This window comes from Pongo pygmaeus, chromosome 3 (assembly GCF_028885625.2).
Source record: "Pongo pygmaeus isolate AG05252 chromosome 3, NHGRI_mPonPyg2-v2.0_pri, whole genome shotgun sequence".
Lineage (NCBI taxonomy): Eukaryota > Metazoa > Chordata > Mammalia > Primates > Hominidae > Pongo > Pongo pygmaeus.
The window spans coordinates 132,058,901-132,076,977 of record NC_072376.2 but is presented as its reverse complement, the minus strand read 5'-3'; the positions used below and the strand labels follow the sequence as shown (position 1 = coordinate 132,076,977).

The 18,077-nt window shown below is 35.1% G+C and overlaps 2 protein-coding genes across 25 annotated transcripts in view; one reads left to right on the top strand and one right to left on the bottom strand.

Moving 5' to 3' along the window:
* PDE5A (phosphodiesterase 5A) overlaps nucleotides 1-13,731 on the top strand; it is a 134,009-nt gene extending 120,278 nt beyond the window's left edge. For all 4 annotated transcript variants that reach the window (XM_063664062.1, XM_054486069.2, XM_054486071.2 and 1 more), the window contains 6 exons: nucleotides 382-482; nucleotides 2,150-2,227; nucleotides 3,481-3,544; nucleotides 5,422-5,496; nucleotides 6,843-6,926; nucleotides 9,399-13,731. In XM_063664062.1, the coding sequence (XP_063520132.1) occupies nucleotides 382-482; nucleotides 2,150-2,227; nucleotides 3,481-3,544; nucleotides 5,422-5,496; nucleotides 6,843-6,926; nucleotides 9,399-9,536 (540 nt within the window). In that variant the 3' untranslated portion in view covers nucleotides 9,537-13,731. The remainder of the gene's footprint in view (nucleotides 1-381; nucleotides 483-2,149; nucleotides 2,228-3,480; nucleotides 3,545-5,421; nucleotides 5,497-6,842; nucleotides 6,927-9,398) is intronic.
* LOC129035560 (zinc finger protein 283-like) overlaps nucleotides 1-18,077 on the bottom strand; it is a 112,732-nt gene that overhangs the window by 43,756 nt on the left and 50,899 nt on the right. For 4 of the 21 annotated variants that reach the window (XR_010126110.1, XR_010126113.1, XR_010126115.1 and 1 more), the window contains exons 3-4: nucleotides 14,690-14,795; nucleotides 10,228-13,701 (exon numbers count right to left, since the gene is read on the bottom strand). The gene's annotated coding sequence lies outside the window, so the exon portion shown is untranslated. Of the gene's footprint in view, nucleotides 1-3,480; nucleotides 8,574-8,817; nucleotides 13,702-14,689; nucleotides 14,796-18,077 lie in introns of those variants that run through there. The other 17 variants (XR_010126119.1, XR_010126116.1, XR_010126123.1 and 14 more) reach the window with 11 other exon arrangements.

The following is an 18,077-nucleotide window of genomic DNA, read 5'->3' as shown; positions in this document are numbered from 1 at the left end:
TTTTACCACTTCTTTCTTCATATCCATTAATATGGCTTTAATTTTTTTCAAAGTTTTACATGCTGTTAAATTATAGCGATTAGTCTGCGGAAAAGGATAGCATTAGATTTTAAGTCTGGACTAAGGTTTAAGGAGTATAAGAGTTGGAAAAACATGCGTATGTAGGCAGATGAAGCATTATGAAGCGGTTTACATGTATGACAGAGGGGTTGGGTGGGAGCATAGAGGGGAAACTTTATTTCATGGTATTTAAGTGTGCCCTTCACATTAATGAGTTTAGAATACTGGGCATGTGTTTAAGATATGTGAATATATTTCCAGATTTTGTTCTTCTCAGCAGCTTCTCCAGGATGCTAATATTGGTTTTCTTTTTTTATAAAGGGCAATCAGATTCTCAGTGGCCTCTCCATTGAAGAATACAAGACCACATTGAAAATAATCAAGCAAGCTATTTTAGCTACAGACCTAGCACTGTACATTAAGTAAGTTTTAAGAAATAACCTGAGAAATAGGTATTTGAAGTCTTTTCATTGTTTCAAACTTTTGACATCCATATTGAGAAATTTCAAAGCACAAATGTCCTGGCAAAACTGCTTATCAGAATGTGGAGCAGTTTCTGAAAAGGTAGCCAGAAAAGTCTACTCCTTTGGCTTATACTGCTGAAAATTAAGAATACCTATTATTTCTGATGTTTATCCACCACTGTGTCTCTGAAACTATATACAAATCTAATAGCCATCTCAAGGTCTGTCATTCCAAGCCATGTTGTCCAAAGATTATATAGGTCATTTGCTTTTCCTCCTTTCCCTTGCTCCCAACTTCTGACCATTTCATGACTCCTTTATACCGTCATTCAAGCTTAGCTGGGCAGGAAAAGGAGTTACTGCCAAGCAAGTAACTCTTGTTTCTTTTTATTTGATTTTGGCAGAAGAAGAATATTTATGTAGAACTTTGAAGTTGTTGATTCTAAAATAAGAGTATACATTAGAGTCGTCTCTGTGATTATGCATTTTCATGATTAAACTGCCTTTCTAAAAGCTAGAAAATGCTTTCCTGCATTTGAGCAATCATAAGTTTCCAACTCCTAGCTGAGATCTTTGATGCATGTGTGGGAATGAGGGAGTCAGGGAATCACACTCAGGATTTCCTTGTAACATGAGTCTGTCTCCCTCCATAAGGGATTCACATTCATGGTTGTAGTTACTCTTAGGAGAAGTAAAAACACATAGAACAAACACAAAAACATCTGCCAGATATCTACTGTTATACATCTAGAAGTAACTGCATGTGCCTACTTAATTGGTTTTTAGAGCATTTTGAGGTTAAGACAAAATAATATATATTAATAGTAAACTTCAGTTTATTAAAAATAATTGCAGAATAAGGATTATCAAATTGCCAAGAATTTGAAAAATACCTGTAACCACAATGCCTTTCTAACCTTTACAGGCCATATAGGTCTCTCCTTTGAACCCTTATGAAACATACTTTTCATTTTTTATAATCATATACTATCAGTTTTATTACATAAGTTTTTCTTGAGTCTTGTGTTTCCAGGTAGATATTAAACACTGCAAAAAGACAAATTTTTGTCTTATGCCTTCTCAAAATGCTTAACAATACTGGGCACATAAGAGGTATTCACTGTACACCGAATATTATATTCACTGAATAATAACAAATATTATTTTATTTTAAACTTTACCTAGTCTTTGTTTACTTCAGAAGCACTTCACAACTTTATATATTTTTATCCTCTACCATGAAATAAATGATAGTTAAACTGAAACCTATAGATCTTATTATGCCATGCACTTAAAATACCTGAAATCATTCTCAGCATCAAATGTTTAACTCATACTGTTTCATTTTTCTTAAAATAACAAATATTCAAGAATTGAAATTACCATAATTTGTGATCTATAGTTGAAAATTAGGTGAGGTTTAATGTTTTATCAAAAGCAAATGATAGAAGGAGGAAAGTGAGGTATTAAAGATTTGTAAATGATGCTTTTATAGTGGGCTTTAAGATGGGAAAAAAAAATCAGAGGTTTTTTTAACCAAAAATTTAGTCCATGAGTCTTTGTAGACCAAAGGGATAAGAGCCTGGGTACTCATTATAACTAACAATTTTTTTTAAACATTGTAGGAGGCGAGGAGAATTTTTTGAACTTATAAGAAAAAATCAATTCAATTTGGAAGATCCTCATCAAAAGGAGTTGTTTTTGTAAGTAGGTTTACTATCTTTAAAGCTGAAGTTTTTTACCCAGTTAATTTTCTCACTATTTTTTCTCACTATTAGTTTTTATTGCAATTATTTGTTACAATATGATGATCTTAAAAGCTGTCAGATTTCTCCAAAGGGTTGTACAAAGAGTAAATTTGAATATTTACTTGAAAAGAAATGCATTTGCAAATCCAAGTGAATTAATTGTTCCTTTGTTGTAGAAAAACCTTTAAAATGTGGTAGAGTTTCAATATATGGCTATAGGTTTCCCTTATTCATTTTCCTAATTCGTTGTAATGGAAATGCTGAAAATGGAATTATAAATGTTGTGGAAGTAAGATGTAGCTGCAAAATGTTTACTTCTCTTAAAGAAAATCTGAAAAGGTAGAGCAGTGAGGTCAGGGTCCAGACATGGAAGCAATACTATTAAGTCTCTATGATTAAAACAGTTCGATATTGGTGGCAGACCAGTGGAACACAGTTGAAAATCTAGAATTGCATAAGACATATAGTGTATAATAAAGATAACATTTCCAGTGACTGGAGGAAAGAGAGAGATGAGTGGATAACCAAATGGAAAAAGACAAAATTGGATCTACTCTACAGACTTAAATTCCAACTGAAGCATAGAGTTCAATGTAGAGAATTAAATCATACAAGCATTAAATAAAAATATAGGTGGATTCTTCTATAACCTAGGAGTGAGAAAACTTTCCTAACTATAATTCAACATGCAGAAACAATAAAGGAAAAGGCTGAAAAACGTGATTAATTATTCAAAGGCTTTTCATGTAGAAGTTACCATGTGTGTTGAGTGAATTAGGATGACCTACTATAATTTCTGATATAAGACTTTTATCAGTATGATACCTGATGTTGTACTTTAATGGTTATTAGTAATCAATGTACTTTCATCATACTGTCTCTAAGAATGGAATACTAAGGTGACAAAAATAATAAAAGCAGGCAAGATTTTACCCAAGGTTAATAATTTTTCAGTCTGCCAATCTGGAGCTAAATGAGGCAGTTTGAGGACAAATTCCAGAAGTTCAAAGGGAAACTGAAACAATGATGCTCTGTTATCACTGTATTAGTTAGACTTTCATATAAAGTGTTTCTTTTTCTTTGGTCTTTATAAACTGCCATTTCCATTGTTTAGAGGGTTTTAACTTTTTTTTATTAGTAACTATTTACTGAGGGTATATAATAATACAAAAGTAAATAGGAGTTTGGGTTTCTTTTTTCCATAACAGGGCAATGCTGATGACAGCTTGTGATCTTTCTGCAATTACAAAACCCTGGCCTATTCAACAACGGGTATGTTACTTAGTGACAATAACAATAATAATTAAAAAGTCAAAACAACATTCTACCCAGCAATCCCACTACTAGATATCTACCTAAAGAAAAATAAATCACTATATAAAAAAGACACTTATATGTTCATCACAGCACCATTTATTATATAATAGCAAAGTCATGGAACTAACCTAAGTGTCCATCAACAGTTGATTAGATAAAGAAAATGTGGTACATATGCACCATGGAATGCTACGCAGGCATAAAAAGAATCAAGTCATGTCCTTTGCAGCAACATGATTGGATTGGAGCTGGAGGCCAATTATCCTTAATGAACTAACTCAGAAACAGAAAATCAAACACTGCACATTCTCACTCATAAGTGGGAGCCAAACAGTGGGTATACACGGACATAAAGATGGAAATAATAGACACTGGGGACTCCAAAAGAGGGAAAGGTGGGAAGAGAACAAGGGGTGAAGAACAACCCACTGGGTATAATGTTCACTGCTTGGGTAATGGGTATACTAGAAGCCCAGTCCCCACCAATACGCAATATACATATATACCAGACATGCACATATACCCCCTAAATCTAAAATAAAACAAATTTTTTTTTTAAGTTTTTACTCTTAAAGGTAGCTTTTGAAGTAAGTATGGAATTTTTTTTGGAATTTTTAAGTAGTATTAAAAACAGATAATTGGACATACAAAGGCTTTTCTTTTTAGAAGATGCATTTGCACATAATATTTGTAAGATATATTAAGAGAGCATCTACATTAGCACAGTTTTCATTTCAGTGTGAAAGGTTGAGCATACCTAATTCAAAAACCCAAAATGTTCCACAATTCAAAGCATTTTGAGTACTGACATGACACTTAAAGAAAATGCTCATTGGACCAGCATTTTAGATTTCAGATTTTTGGATTTGGGATATAACTTATACTTCTGGCTTACTTGTTTCCTAAGGTCCCTTTAATGACCTTGAAAATTAGAAGAAGCAAAATTACTTTTCTTTTGGTTAGCCTTCTACGCTATGCCTCAGCTCTAAATAGACATTAACAAGTAGAACATAGAGATTTCTGGGGCTTGTAGATGTAGGAAGTATTGATATAAGATGTCAAGAAGGTTCTGAACACAGCCTGTTACCAGGAGGCTAGAAAAAAATCCTTCCCTCTAAGTAACTGCTATAATGTTTTGCAGAGGCAATACAGGCTCAGAAAAAGTGATGGATGTCCATGCAGTGACATATATATTGTGTTTTTGTTTTTCAAGATTTCATTTTGAGTCCTTAATGTGCTATTTAGGATTGTTGACAGCCTGCTGTTGGTCAAGGCTCTGGGCTGCATAGTCAGGGAGCCTAGTAACTCTTCCTACAGGCTCATCTCATGAAACAGACATGCCGAGAAAACAAGATCAAAAACTCATTCTCCATGTGCCAAAGCCAACATGCCATAAGCACTTAGGTGATCTTTACCTACCTTCCTGCCCCATAATAAATGGGACTATATGCCTATTTCTAACCAGGGAAGAGAATAGAAGAGGGAAGAATGTGTCTTCATATATCCTTTCTTTCCCCTGAATCAAACCCTTGTACATACTGTTTTATGGGGGCAAAATAAATGAAGGAAGAAAACATTTTTAAATAAAATTAAAAGGGAAAAATGTTGGAAGCTACCAAAGAGAGAGAGATGTACCTAAGTGAAAAAGAGTATAATGTAATAGTCAAGAGAGCACGCTTTGGACATGGACTACTTGTCTTCAGGTATCAAGCTGCTGCTTATTTGCTATAAAATGGAGATCTACAGCTCCTAACAGGGCCTTCATTCACGGTCTCTGTTTTAAAGAATGATATGCTTTTCATTGTCAAAACTGAGTCTGTTATTTATTTCAGATAGCAGAACTTGTAGCAACTGAATTTTTTGATCAAGGAGACAGAGAGAGAAAAGAACTCAACATAGAACCCACTGTAAGTATGAAACCTTGTTGGTAGGAATTATTCAAATTGATTTTTTTTTTAATTGTACACTCCTTTTTATGGTTCTATGGGATCTTTCCTTAGGACCACAATTTCTCATTTTATTTTTTAAAACTTTTTTCTCATTGGAAGAATTATACATGTTCATTACAGAAAGCAAAACCAATAAAAGGCATAAAAAAGACTCTTGGGTTCATCATATTGTATCAGTGTTTTTTGTAATTTGTTTTTTCCGCTTAAGTATTACAAACCACTTTTCATTTTAACAAATATTCTTATGTATTATCATGATTACATGAAATAGATGTAACCATAATTTACCTACTTCCCTTGATGTAATGTTTGCCGTGTTCACTATTACAAACAGCACTGTGATAAACATCTATCATAGATGTTTCACTCCTACTCCTTGGTTCTCGCCATCAAAGAATTTAATAGAGAAGCTGTGGCTGACAGGGAAAGGAAGGAGAGATACCAAAAGAAACATGGAGGAAAGAAGACCAGATGTCATGCCACCACCACAGTCTCCCCAGTTTTCTCAGCATTCTACTTGTTTACTCCTTTGTTCAAAGTTCTCCTCAGAAGTGTGTTCAGAGCAGTGTCTCATCTATCATAGATGTTTATCACAGTGCTGTTTGTAATAGTGAACACTGCAAACATTACACCAAGGAAATTGATAAACTGCCAAACCTCATTCTTCATTATCTTGTTAGCATAAATTCCCAAAGTTGTCGTGTTGAAGGGCAAACAGAATTTAAAGGTCTTTGATACATACTGCCTTTTTACATAAAGTATGGATCTCAGATACAAGTAAAGATTCCTCTCAGCCCACTTCTGTTTTTTGGAATGAGTTTCCTTGAAATGAAACATAGAGTTTTCCTCTTTCTTTGTTTTTTCTTTTTGTATTAGTTGCTGTCTGACCTTCCTAGGCTAACCCACTGATTCACCTTTCTAGAGCCAGCTTTCATTGTGTTCTTGAAATAAATGCACACAGTGGCTCATGCCTGGGATGCCAGCACTTTGGGAGGCCCAGGCAGTCAGATCCTTGAGGTCAGGAGTTCTAGACCAGCCTGGCCAACATGGTGAAACCCCGTCTTTACTAAAAATAAAAAATTAGCCAGGTGTGGTGCTGCACACCTATAATCCCAGCTACTCGGGAGGCTGAGGCAGGAGAATAGCTTAAACTTGGGAGGTAGAGGTTGCAGTGAGCTGAGATGGTGCCACTGCACTCCAGCCTGGACAACAGAGTGAGACTCCATCTCAAAAAATAATAAAATAATAACTAACTAAATAAATAAATGCACATCTGTGTGTCTGGTCTGTATTTGTATTTTCAGGATCTAATGAACAGGGAGAAGAAAAACAAAATCCCAAGTATGCAAGTTGGATTCATAGATGCCATCTGCTTGCAACTGTATGAGGTATTTATATGAAAACTACTAGACTTGCTAAACTTGAACTGTTATGAATTAGAACCTAAAGTAAATTGAAGAGATTAATATTAGGCGCCTATTTTTTGCTTCTAAATCAAGAAATAAAATTATTAGTAGTATGGTTTCTTTTACTGATGAACAGTTTGTATTGAACAAGGAACACATACTAATATCTATTGAGTGCCTACTATGTGCTAATCTCCAACAAATTGATTTGGGGATGCTAAGAAGAATTATGTGCCAGTGTTACCCTCAAGGAGCAATACTGTATATACTGTGCGTTGGCATATTCTTTTTTTTAAGTCTAAATTTTAGCCTAAATAAAGAAAAGTAATCCAACTTTTTCTCATTGTCATAATGTGGCTTTACTCTAGTTATACAAATTCTTCTGAGGATTAAAAGGAGGGAGGTAGAATATTGCAGGTTCCCATTTCCACGTATCTGCTGGCTTGGCTTTTGGAGGTGGGGTGGTTATTGTAGGCAAATAGATTCTCCCTAAAACATCTAATTTATTAGTTTAGATGTTTATGACTCAAATGCAGAAAGAAGAGGTTGTCTTTGTCTTTGAAAGTTTAAACAGGGAACTGTTTTAAGAAGTTTTAATTATTTGGAAAAAGAACATTTGTCATGGAGTTATCATAGAATGTCAAGACCAGAAAAAAAAACCTAGAAATATTCTAATCCAGATATTTCAGATTTAGTAATTGAACTTGTAAAGTTCATCTCCCAACGAGATAGACTATTTGCCCCAAACAGGTGGTTAGTGGGAGAGGTGCATCTACAGTCCAGTTCTCACTCCTACTCCAGGGTTCTCGCCATCAAAAGAATTTAATAAAGAACTGTGGCTGACAGGGAAAGGAAGGAGAGATACCAAAAGAACCATGGAGGAAAAAAAAAAAAAAACTAGGTGTCATGTGCCACTGTCGTCTCCCTATTTTTCTCAGCATTCTACTTGTTTACTCCTTTGTTCAAAGTTCTTCCTCAGAAGTATGAAGTGTGTTCAGAGCGTTGTTTCAAACAGTTGGACATCTCATTCTTTCCATAACAGTTGCTTTCCTTATTGATTGGATTAAGAGTTTCTCCATTAAAAATACTAATGGCTCTTTTGAGTTTTCTGCATCCCTGTAAATACAGTCAACATAGTAATCACCTATTATAGATGTTATCCTTCTACATTTTTTATATATATGTGTGTGTATATATATATATATATATATATATATACAAGGATTCATTTTATTTGAATCTGCTATTGAAAATTCTATGTGATACTGACATGTATTTTTATTACATGTCATTATTACAGAATTATTATTACAGAAATAGTTATGTTCTCACTATAGAAAAATCAGAGGCTGGGCATGGTGGCTTACACCTGTAATCCCAGCACTTTGGGAGGCCGAGGCAGGTGGATCACTTGAGCTCAGGAGTTCGAGGCCAGCCTGGCCAACATGGTGAAACCCCATCCCTACAAAAAATTAGAAAAATTAGTTGGGTGTGGTGGCACGCGCTTGTAGTCCCAGCCACTTAGAAGACTGAGGCAGGAGAATTGCTTGAATAGGGGAGGAGGGGGTTGCAGTGAGCCGAGATCATGCCACTGCACTCCAGCCTGGGCAGTGGGAGTGGAACCCTGCCCTAAAAAAAAGAAGAAAGAGAAAAATCAGAATTACTGAGAAGCAAAAAGGAAAATAAAACCAGTTACAATCCACTACCCAGAGAAAACTACAGATAACATATCAATGTATATGATTTATGACATTTTCATATACTTTTCATTTAGCAATAATTCAGTAATTGCCTTTTGCAATCCATAATGTCATTATATCCATATTTTATGTATCAAATGTGTTTCTGTGAGATTTCTTTTTTTTTTTTTATTCTGTGGGAGGTTTTCCAGTGACAACCTATTGTTGGGTATTTGTCATTTTAAGTGGTTCACTATTAGGAAGAAATCTGAAATGAACATTCTTGTGGCTAAATATTTATGGCACTATAATTGGTACATAATAATGCCACACCGAATTATGAATCTTTATTATAATATAATCCTGGATAAAAGCCTATTTAAGTACATTGTATGAAACCATTCCCTAGAAAAACGCAAAAACTAAGCAGTTCCCTGATGCAGTCACACTTAGGGAGAGCCAACTGTACTACATAGAAACAAAATGTCTTTTTTCCCCTAAAAGTGGATTCCACACAGATCTGTCTCCCTAGCACAGTAATGTTATTTTGGAATGTGTGTGTTTGCTCTGTCTCTCAGCATGTACTCATTATCTGTAGTGTTTTAGAAGAATCATGCGTAAATGACCTGTGTATGTGCTCACACAGCTTGTGAAAATTTCAACAGTGAGTCTGCTCATGAAATGAGTGTGGGATGTGGCCCTTTGTAACAGGCCTGTGGGAGAGGGCTTATTTCCTGGCTTCCCTCTAGCTGTTTGCTTTCTTTTTTCTCTTTAGGCCCTGACCCACGTGTCAGAGGACTGTTTCCCTTTGCTAGATGGCTGCAGAAAGAACAGGCAGAAATGGCAGGCCCTTGCAGAACAGCAAGAGAAGATGCTGATTAATGGGGAAAGCGGCCAGGCCAAGCGGAACTGAGTGGCCTATTTCATGCAGAGTTGAAGTTTACAGAGATGGTGTGTTCTGCAATATGCCTAGTTTCTTACACACTGTCTGTATAGTGTCTGTATTTGGTACATACTTTGCCACTACTGTATTTTTATTTTTGCACAACTTTTGAGAGTATAGCATGAATGTTTTTAGAGGACTATTACATATTTTTTGTATATTTGTTTTATGCTACTGAACTGAAAGGATCAACAACATCCACTGTTAGCACATTGATAAAAGCATTGTTTGTGATATTTCGTGTACTGCAAAGTGTAAGCAGTATTCTTGCACTGAGGTTTTTTTGCTTGGGGATTATTTTAAATAATTGGTTTTTGTGTTTTCTGAATTACCATTTTTTCAAGAATGTTTGGAATCTTTCCTTTTTCAAAAGTAGGTTAAGAGCAAATTATCATATATTCTGTGACATTTAAAGCCTTTATAGGGTAGTGAAAAATGCTGGCGGAGTGGATTTTAAGAGAAATAATTGTATTTGTTAACAGTGTCTTTTTTAAAAAGTTAAGGCACTCTGAAACAAATGGAAAGTCCTATGAAACTGTAAAGAAAACATTATTTAATTGTTTTGCTGTTTTGTGAGAGAACAGGCAAGAGAGAACTTTGTCACTTCAGTGCAGTACATTTTTCTAAAGGCTACCCATAAAATCACTTTCATCTCACTTACCTGATGCAAAGCAGGTGAAACCTTAGGAGATGATCCAGTCACTGACCTGATTGAGGGATAAGTGTGATCTAGAAATGGAATGGCCTTGGATGTCTATCAGTGAAGAAAAATGTTCTGTTAGAAGATCTCTCTAAGAGTTTTTTTCCTTCTGAGCTTCCTTTTCAAAATAAAAGTGACACTTGTAGCATTGACTTGAAGTGAGACATGATTATAGATGAGAGTACAAAATGACTCTTTTTCCTGTCAATTGAAATTTAAAGAAAAGTTTTAACTATATAAATAGCAAAGGGCTATTGCCAATACTAGGGTCAAAAATGAATTTGAGGGAACAGTGGGTAAGAAACTTTATGCCTGAATAACATTTAGCAGTATTGTGATTGAAAAATTACCATATTTTGATGTATAGGACAAGTCAACTGAGATCCAGAGAATGCTGGATGTGAATGCTAAACACTGGCCCTTAACTCATATTCAATGTATTTTCTTCCCATAACATTTAGTATAGTTAATATTTTCTTAGAATTTGAGCCCATTTAAGTGGATTAATATTCTACATGTGTGCCCCTAAAGACACATTTACTCAATATTGGAGAAGTAGATAATGAATTAACCAACTGGTCTAGGAAAGGAAAATTTGTTTCAAATATGCAGGAATGTTTGGATTTGGGGAGAGTAGAAGGAGAGATTTGCTTGATTTGTTAACTTCTACCTCCAACCCACAAAAAAGATACTTGATCTGAGTTTCTATCACTAATTTGGATAGAAAATTTCTTAGGGACATGGTAATCCAGCATTCTCAAGGACCTTTCGCCAAAATGTGTTTTCCATCTATGTCCCGATTCCCCTAAATTTTGCCTAAAATTCAGTATGTTCTTTAAGTTTTTAAAATCCTGAGTGTGTACAAATATCTTGACATAATGCAGTTTTATTTTTATCATTCTGGTAAAAAAACAAAAAATAGAGGCAAAACACATTGTATTGCCATTATTTTGTATTTGGTAAAGGTTAATCTAGGAAGTTACCAACTGTTTAATGCTATATGTATTGTATACTTGTATTTTCAGGATATTTTATTTTTTTTGCCATACAGATAAAATTTGTCAGGTTGCCCCTTGGTGGCACTGGTGTGTAAAATACACAGACTATCACTAAAATAATAGTTTTATATACATACAGGTGTATACTTATGCATGCATACATAAATCCTTAGTATAGAAAAATTGCATAAAGAATAGCAATCTTTAATAAACCTTTTTATTACATTGTGATTTAGCAGTTATGCTAAAATATGTACTTATGCTTTAGTAGTTTGTTTGGTCCCCTCTAGTATGTGTCACTGAGAAATTTTTTAAAGACATGGTAGATCGTGTTTAGAGGCTTTGTATGTGTGTCATTTTAATAAGCAAGAATATATATTTAGATTAGAAATGGTTTGGTCTGCCTTTGAATATTGTTTATTTTACTTTACTAGTTGAGACATTAAAAGAAGCTGGGCAATGCCTATTTTATTTCTTTGTTGGATATTTTAGTAAATACAAAGCAGAGTACTTCTTTAGGGCTGGTTAATTTGTTCAAATAATTTTTAATTTCCTTTCTAGTATCTTCTCAAGTTGGAAAAATATACATATAGTCCTCCTTCACCTTACTCTGTATTTATATTACCCATAACTAGCAAGAAGTTCTTGTTCTAGATTTTTTGTTTCTTTAGTTATAACAGAATAACATACCATTTAATTTCAATTTTTAGCCAGAAAAGTCCCCACTATTTTACTAACTTGTTAAAAGATATCTATATAATTGCCTGGCCTTATATTTTTCAGTAGATTAGACCGTGCCAATCACAATCCTGGGTGGATTTGTGTAAGTCACTTAACCTCTGTGTGCCTAAACAAGTTGTGCTTTTTTAAAAGGAGTTATGTTTGGACAAAGCCTTTGTCTTCAAGCAGAATGTCACAGAAGGCAGCTACTTTATAAGCCCCAAAGGGCCGTGGAGACCACTGTTAGAAATGGGATATTAGTCTAGAGAGAAGGTGATCTATTCCCACATGTCATTTCTAATGTTGAGTTTCCAAGACTGAACAAAGAGAATATATTTATTCAGCTTCACTTGCAGATCACTAGTGAATGTGAGATTTAGAGCTCATTGAGTACATTGCTTCAAGCTACAAACCCAGAATGATGATGTTGTCACCACTGTCTCCTAATTTTGAATAATAGTTTCCTTTAATAGGCGTATTAGAGATAAGAAAGTATATAAAAATATACTGGAAATATTGGAGTCTTGGAGAAAACTGTTCAGTCACAGATATATTCTTGCCTAGCAGTGAAGTGCCTTTATTTTCAGCATAGCAAATAAATATTAGACCTGTTCCAATTTGATTTACAATTTTTTTCTGTGTTTTTCACCAGATTGTACTCCTAAAACTTCACAGGCCATCACAAGCAATTGTCTTTTGTTTACAAGATTGATTTAATATGAGAGGATACAAAATGTCATCGTTATCCTCTCTTATGAACAACTGTAGTCAAAATAAGGTGGCACAATTTAATTGTTTTGTGTCAGAAATACATTGACCCACCTTTTATTGAGTCCTGCCACATGTTAGGTACTGTGCTCTGCTGTGAAGACAGAGCAGTGACCTCAAGGAGCTCACGGTCCCTGAAGGAGGTGCTGGAGAAGAGACTTAGCTTCTGATACTGCCGATTTAACGTGAGAACGTGGGGTATACTGCATCACTTCCATTTTCATCAATAACATATGTTTTATGCACCTTCTTTACCTGAAACTTACTAAGAATCTACCAGTGAACAAATATCCTGTCTTTTTGCAAGTATGAATCACTTAACCTGTTGATAGTTGAAGAACACTTTAGGAGTTTTGTATTCTTGTATATAGTTTATTTTTTCCATGTGCTAGCCAGGTAAAGATTACACAGTTCTTCTGGACTGTTAAATTGTGCATGGTTTTGGACCCCTTCTGCTCTACTACAGAGAGTGAAGAAGAAAGTATTAAAGCTCACTTTACCATTCCATATACTTACTAAAAGCCTGTGTAAACATGTCTTAATGAATGTTGTTGAAAGCAATGTAAATAGTTGAAAATATAAATTTATATTACAGTTTAAGAAAAGAAAACCTTATGAGGCATCACTAGCCACTGTTAATATCTATTTGTATTCTTATACCTTTTCAATATATTTGAACAAATATAGTTTCTGGCACTATTTTTATACTAGGAAAAGGAGTTACTATGTATATTATGCTTAGCTTTTAAGGCATTTTAAATAACCATGAATGTTGATTTCATTACTTTCCTTTCCTCCATCATGAGAGTCATTTCAGATGACTCTTTTATGACAAAATCACTTTAAAGGAACACTTACCTCCAATTCCTGTATAAAGTCATGAGATGGTCAAGGTGGTTTTCCATTGTGCAAATTCTTCACCTGTCAGTGGTTTCCTCATTTTGCCATGCTTTGTAAAAATAAAAAGAATGAACAAGTAGGTATGAATACTGTGTGATTATTAGGGGACTCTGAATTTTAATGGTGGGGAATTAATAGGGGAGTTTGGATTTTAGGCAGAGAGAATGGGCCCAATAGTTTGAGAGATTTTAATCAAGCTAACCTGTGATCCTATTAGCTGAAGAAAAGTAATCCTTTCCTTAGCCTAGACTCTTCTCAATAATAGTCTTCCTTTTATTAATACTCTTTGCTGCCAATTTGGGGGCAATACTTTCCATCTCCTTCTCACTTCAAGTCAATAATGACTCTTTGGAGGGTGATTATTACCAGCCTGATGCTCCATGAGGAGCTGAGGCTTGGAGCTGAATACTTGGCCAAATGGCACGAGCTGAATTTGAGCCCAGATCCGTCTAGTTGCAAAGCAAGGGTCTATTCCTTAGTTCTCTTTTTGAATTTAAATTTATAAAGGTCTCAAATCCACTTTTACAAGCCAAATGGGCTATCTGGAAGCATTAGAGACAGGAATTCCCTCACCCAGCAGGTTTAGTTTGTCTGAGTTTTTACAGTTAACACTTCTTAATTTAGTTCATCTGGTAATAGCTAAGAAACTGCCTTCACAGACTCCAACACCACTGTATCTCAGTGCTTCTAGTCTAGAGGTGTGAAAGTATGAGTAAATGCAGAATTTCTGATTTCATTATTTTGCCACTAGACAAGCCTTCTTCATGTGGGGCAGAATATCTAGGTTATGTCTAATTCATAAAGCTAAAGTAAGAAGTAAAGTATAAGCTCATCTAGAACAATATTTTAGATTCTCTGACCACTAGAGAGTGCCAGAGTTTTAGTTATATTTAAAGAAGTAATCTTCCTTCCTGACCATAAAGAACTAATAAAACTGTTTTTTTTTTTTTAAGATTTTTAGTGACTAAAGAAAAATAAATGGAAAAAGTCAATAGACAAAAGGTAGGGGGGAAAATTTTTTAAGACTTGCTTATTACCTTTTGTACAGTGATCATGTCCTCAAGATTTTCTCCAAACAAACAATAAGTTATCATTTGAAGTCTCTGATACTCAATATTCCATTTGGGTAGACATCTACCCTTCCTATGGAAAAGGGACACATTTGACAACTCTTGAACCTGCTTTGTTGCTACTAGTTCTGTAGCATTCTTAGCAAACAAGGATTCTTACATTTGATATATGGAAATGTCAGCCTATGATTTTCTATTCTTAAGGCACATAACATTAAATTAGAAGAAATACTTAAAACTTGAAGAAAATATTCTTTACAGTTTTAAGCTGTATTCAGATTATAGCTCAGAAAAACATGTTTCCAGTTCACAAACCATTTGTTCAAAATAAAAACCCACAAGTTACCAATAGAATAAAAATCATGATTATTTTAATCAAAAGAAGTCTGACTGACTAGCATATGTGATTTCCTGGCTTTCCTCATTTTAAGTATGTGTGTTTGTGTGCATGTGCACACACCTGTGCAAAGGTGTGTTTATAGTGGACAAAGGGATTTTAGGCAGTAGCCACAGAAACTAAGTTGGTTCTTTCAGTTATCTAACGGCAATCCCAATTTTAGTATTCCTCTTCCTAAACTGGCATCTGAGGGACAGGCTTGCATAGCTAAAGAAAAAAACACTGAACATGAACTATAATAATAGGGTTTGGGTTTTTTTGTTTTGTTTTGAGACAGGGTCTCAATCTGTTGCTCAGGCAGGAGTACAGTGATGCTATCTCGGCTCACTGCAACCTATGCCTCCTGCGCTCAAGTGATCTTCCCACCTTAGTCTCCCAAGTAGCTGGGATCGCAGGCCCATGCCACCACACCCATTTTTTGTAGAGACAGCATCTCGAACTCCTAGGCTCAAGCTATCCACCCACCTCGGCCTCCCAAAGTGCTGAAATTACAGGTGTTGGCCACCATGCCAACCTTCATAATAGTTTCTAATTTTAATATACCCGATATTAACTACCTGCAAAGCTATTTTTCACATTTTCACTTCATATCATTTTTGTCTTACCCAATGGGAGTGTTTTAAGGCTTTATATGACACCAATCAGCATGTAACTGTAAGAAGCAAACTTCCCCCTTTACCACCCAGTTCTGAAAGTCAGGAATTCTCTGGTCTCACTGATCTGCCATGAAACGTGGTCATCATCAACTCTACCTCAGCTACAACTGCTCTCTATCTGTCTCTCTTTCTTTCTCTCTCCAGAAAAGCCTATAGAAATAGCTACTAAAGTTGCTCTACTGAGCCTATGAGAATAAGTAAGTTGGCTGGGTACGGTGGCTCACGCCTTTAGTCCAAACTACTCCGGAGGCTGAGGCAGAAGGGTTGCTGGAGCCCAAGGGTTGAAGGTTACAGTGAGCTAAGATCAAGCCACTGCACTCTAGCCTAGAGTGAGACCTTTATCGCTAAAAAATAAAATAATTTTAAATAAAGAACAAATAAGTAGATCCAGTGATCCTACTACTGGGTATTTATCCAAAAGAAATAAAATAATGTCAGAGAGATACCTGCATTCCCATGTTTATTGCAGCTATTAACAATAGCCAAGATATGGAATCACCCTAATTGTCCATCAAAGGATGAATGAATAAGGAAAATGTGGTATATATACACAATGGAATACTATTCAGCCATTCAGAAGAATGAAATCCTGTCATTTGTGGCAACATAAATGAACCTGAAGACATGTTAAGTGAAATAAGCCAGGCACAAAAAGACAAATACCACATAATCTCATTAATTTGTGGAATTTTTAAAAACCGATCTCATAGAAGTACACTGTAGACGGTTACCAAAGGCTGGGGTTGGGGGTCGGGAAGGGGAAGAGATTGATCAACAGATACAAAATTACAGAGAGATGGGAGGAATAAGTTCTGGTGTTCTAGTGCACATTAAGGTGACTATAGTTAACAATATTGTACTTTATATTTCCAAATAACTGGAAGAGAGGATTTTGAATGTTCTCACCACAAAGAAATGATAAATGTTTGAGATGATGGATTAGACAATTACCCTGATTTGATCATTATGCTGTATATATATATATGTATACACACACATATATATATGTAAGGAAATATCACATTGTATCCCATAAATATGTACAATTGCTAGGTGTCAATTAAAAATAAAACCTATAGAAAAGAATCAGTAAATCAGTAACACTTCTTGGAAGATGAGGAGAGGACTGTGCCCATCATTAGTAACTTTGTTTTTTGGAACCTCTGCTGCTCTTTTTCTACTCTGGCTCCATCCTCAAGAAACATTCAGTTCTCCCCTACCCCACCTGAATTACACAGCCTTCCTGAACTACCAGCATCTCTCTGCATTCTTTCATGTACTTTGAAGGGACTCAACAAACACCTATGGAGTAAAAGAATAGATTCCCATTGTTTCTTATTTGACATAAAATTGAATTTTTTACAATGAAGAAGGTAATTTTAGTGAAGGGCAATAGAAAAATCAATATAGCATTTTTAAAAGAATCCTCAGTTGAACAAGAGCTGAAATGCAACATGAAAAAACCGACTGAATAATAAAAAAGTTTTTAGAAAAATATATTTCTGTTTCTACTTTGAAAAACAAGTTAGTTGCCAGCCTTTCATTAATAAATTGATAACCAGTGTGAAGTTACTCCCAGTGGGAGCTTTTATTGCTAGGCACCAATGAAAAATTCATAAAGGCTAAAGGCCAAAAATCTATGGAGACAAACAACTTCAAGCCAAGAGGCAGGATTAAGAAAATAATAATAAGCAAACAAGTCAACAGAAGACATGCATTCATTCACAAATAGTTGGTTCTCTACTAAGTGTCAAGCTAGGGTACACTAAATAGGCATGGGCTCACAGAGCTTGCAGTCCAGTGAAGGAAACATACGAGGGCAAACAGGCCATTAGATCTATGCACTGAGGGTAAAGAGTGGAGGGTATTTAATTCAAACTTGAGGCTCACAGCTTCCTTAAGGATGTGACCTCTGGTTTAGTCAAGTGAAAAGGGAAAAGAGCATTCCAGGCAGAAGAATTAGAATATCTGAAGACCTAAAAGTAGCAGACTAAAGAACTTGAAACATCTCCTACTACTTATTTAAATACTTACAAAATTATTATACTTATGAATGATGAGTATTAAAAGTATATTTATAAAGTATAAATATTATATACTTATGTTTTATAAAATAAAGCAAATATCCTTTGACATAGCTCTTAAGAAAGTAAGGGAAATTCCCAGGGGCCAAAACAAAGACAATTAAATATCCAAGTAGAAAGCATGTAAGCTGATGCTATAACAGACCTGGGACAATTTGCAGACCTCTATCATAAAGGGTTTAATGCCCACCCCAGCTGGTGTCAACCTAAAATAAACA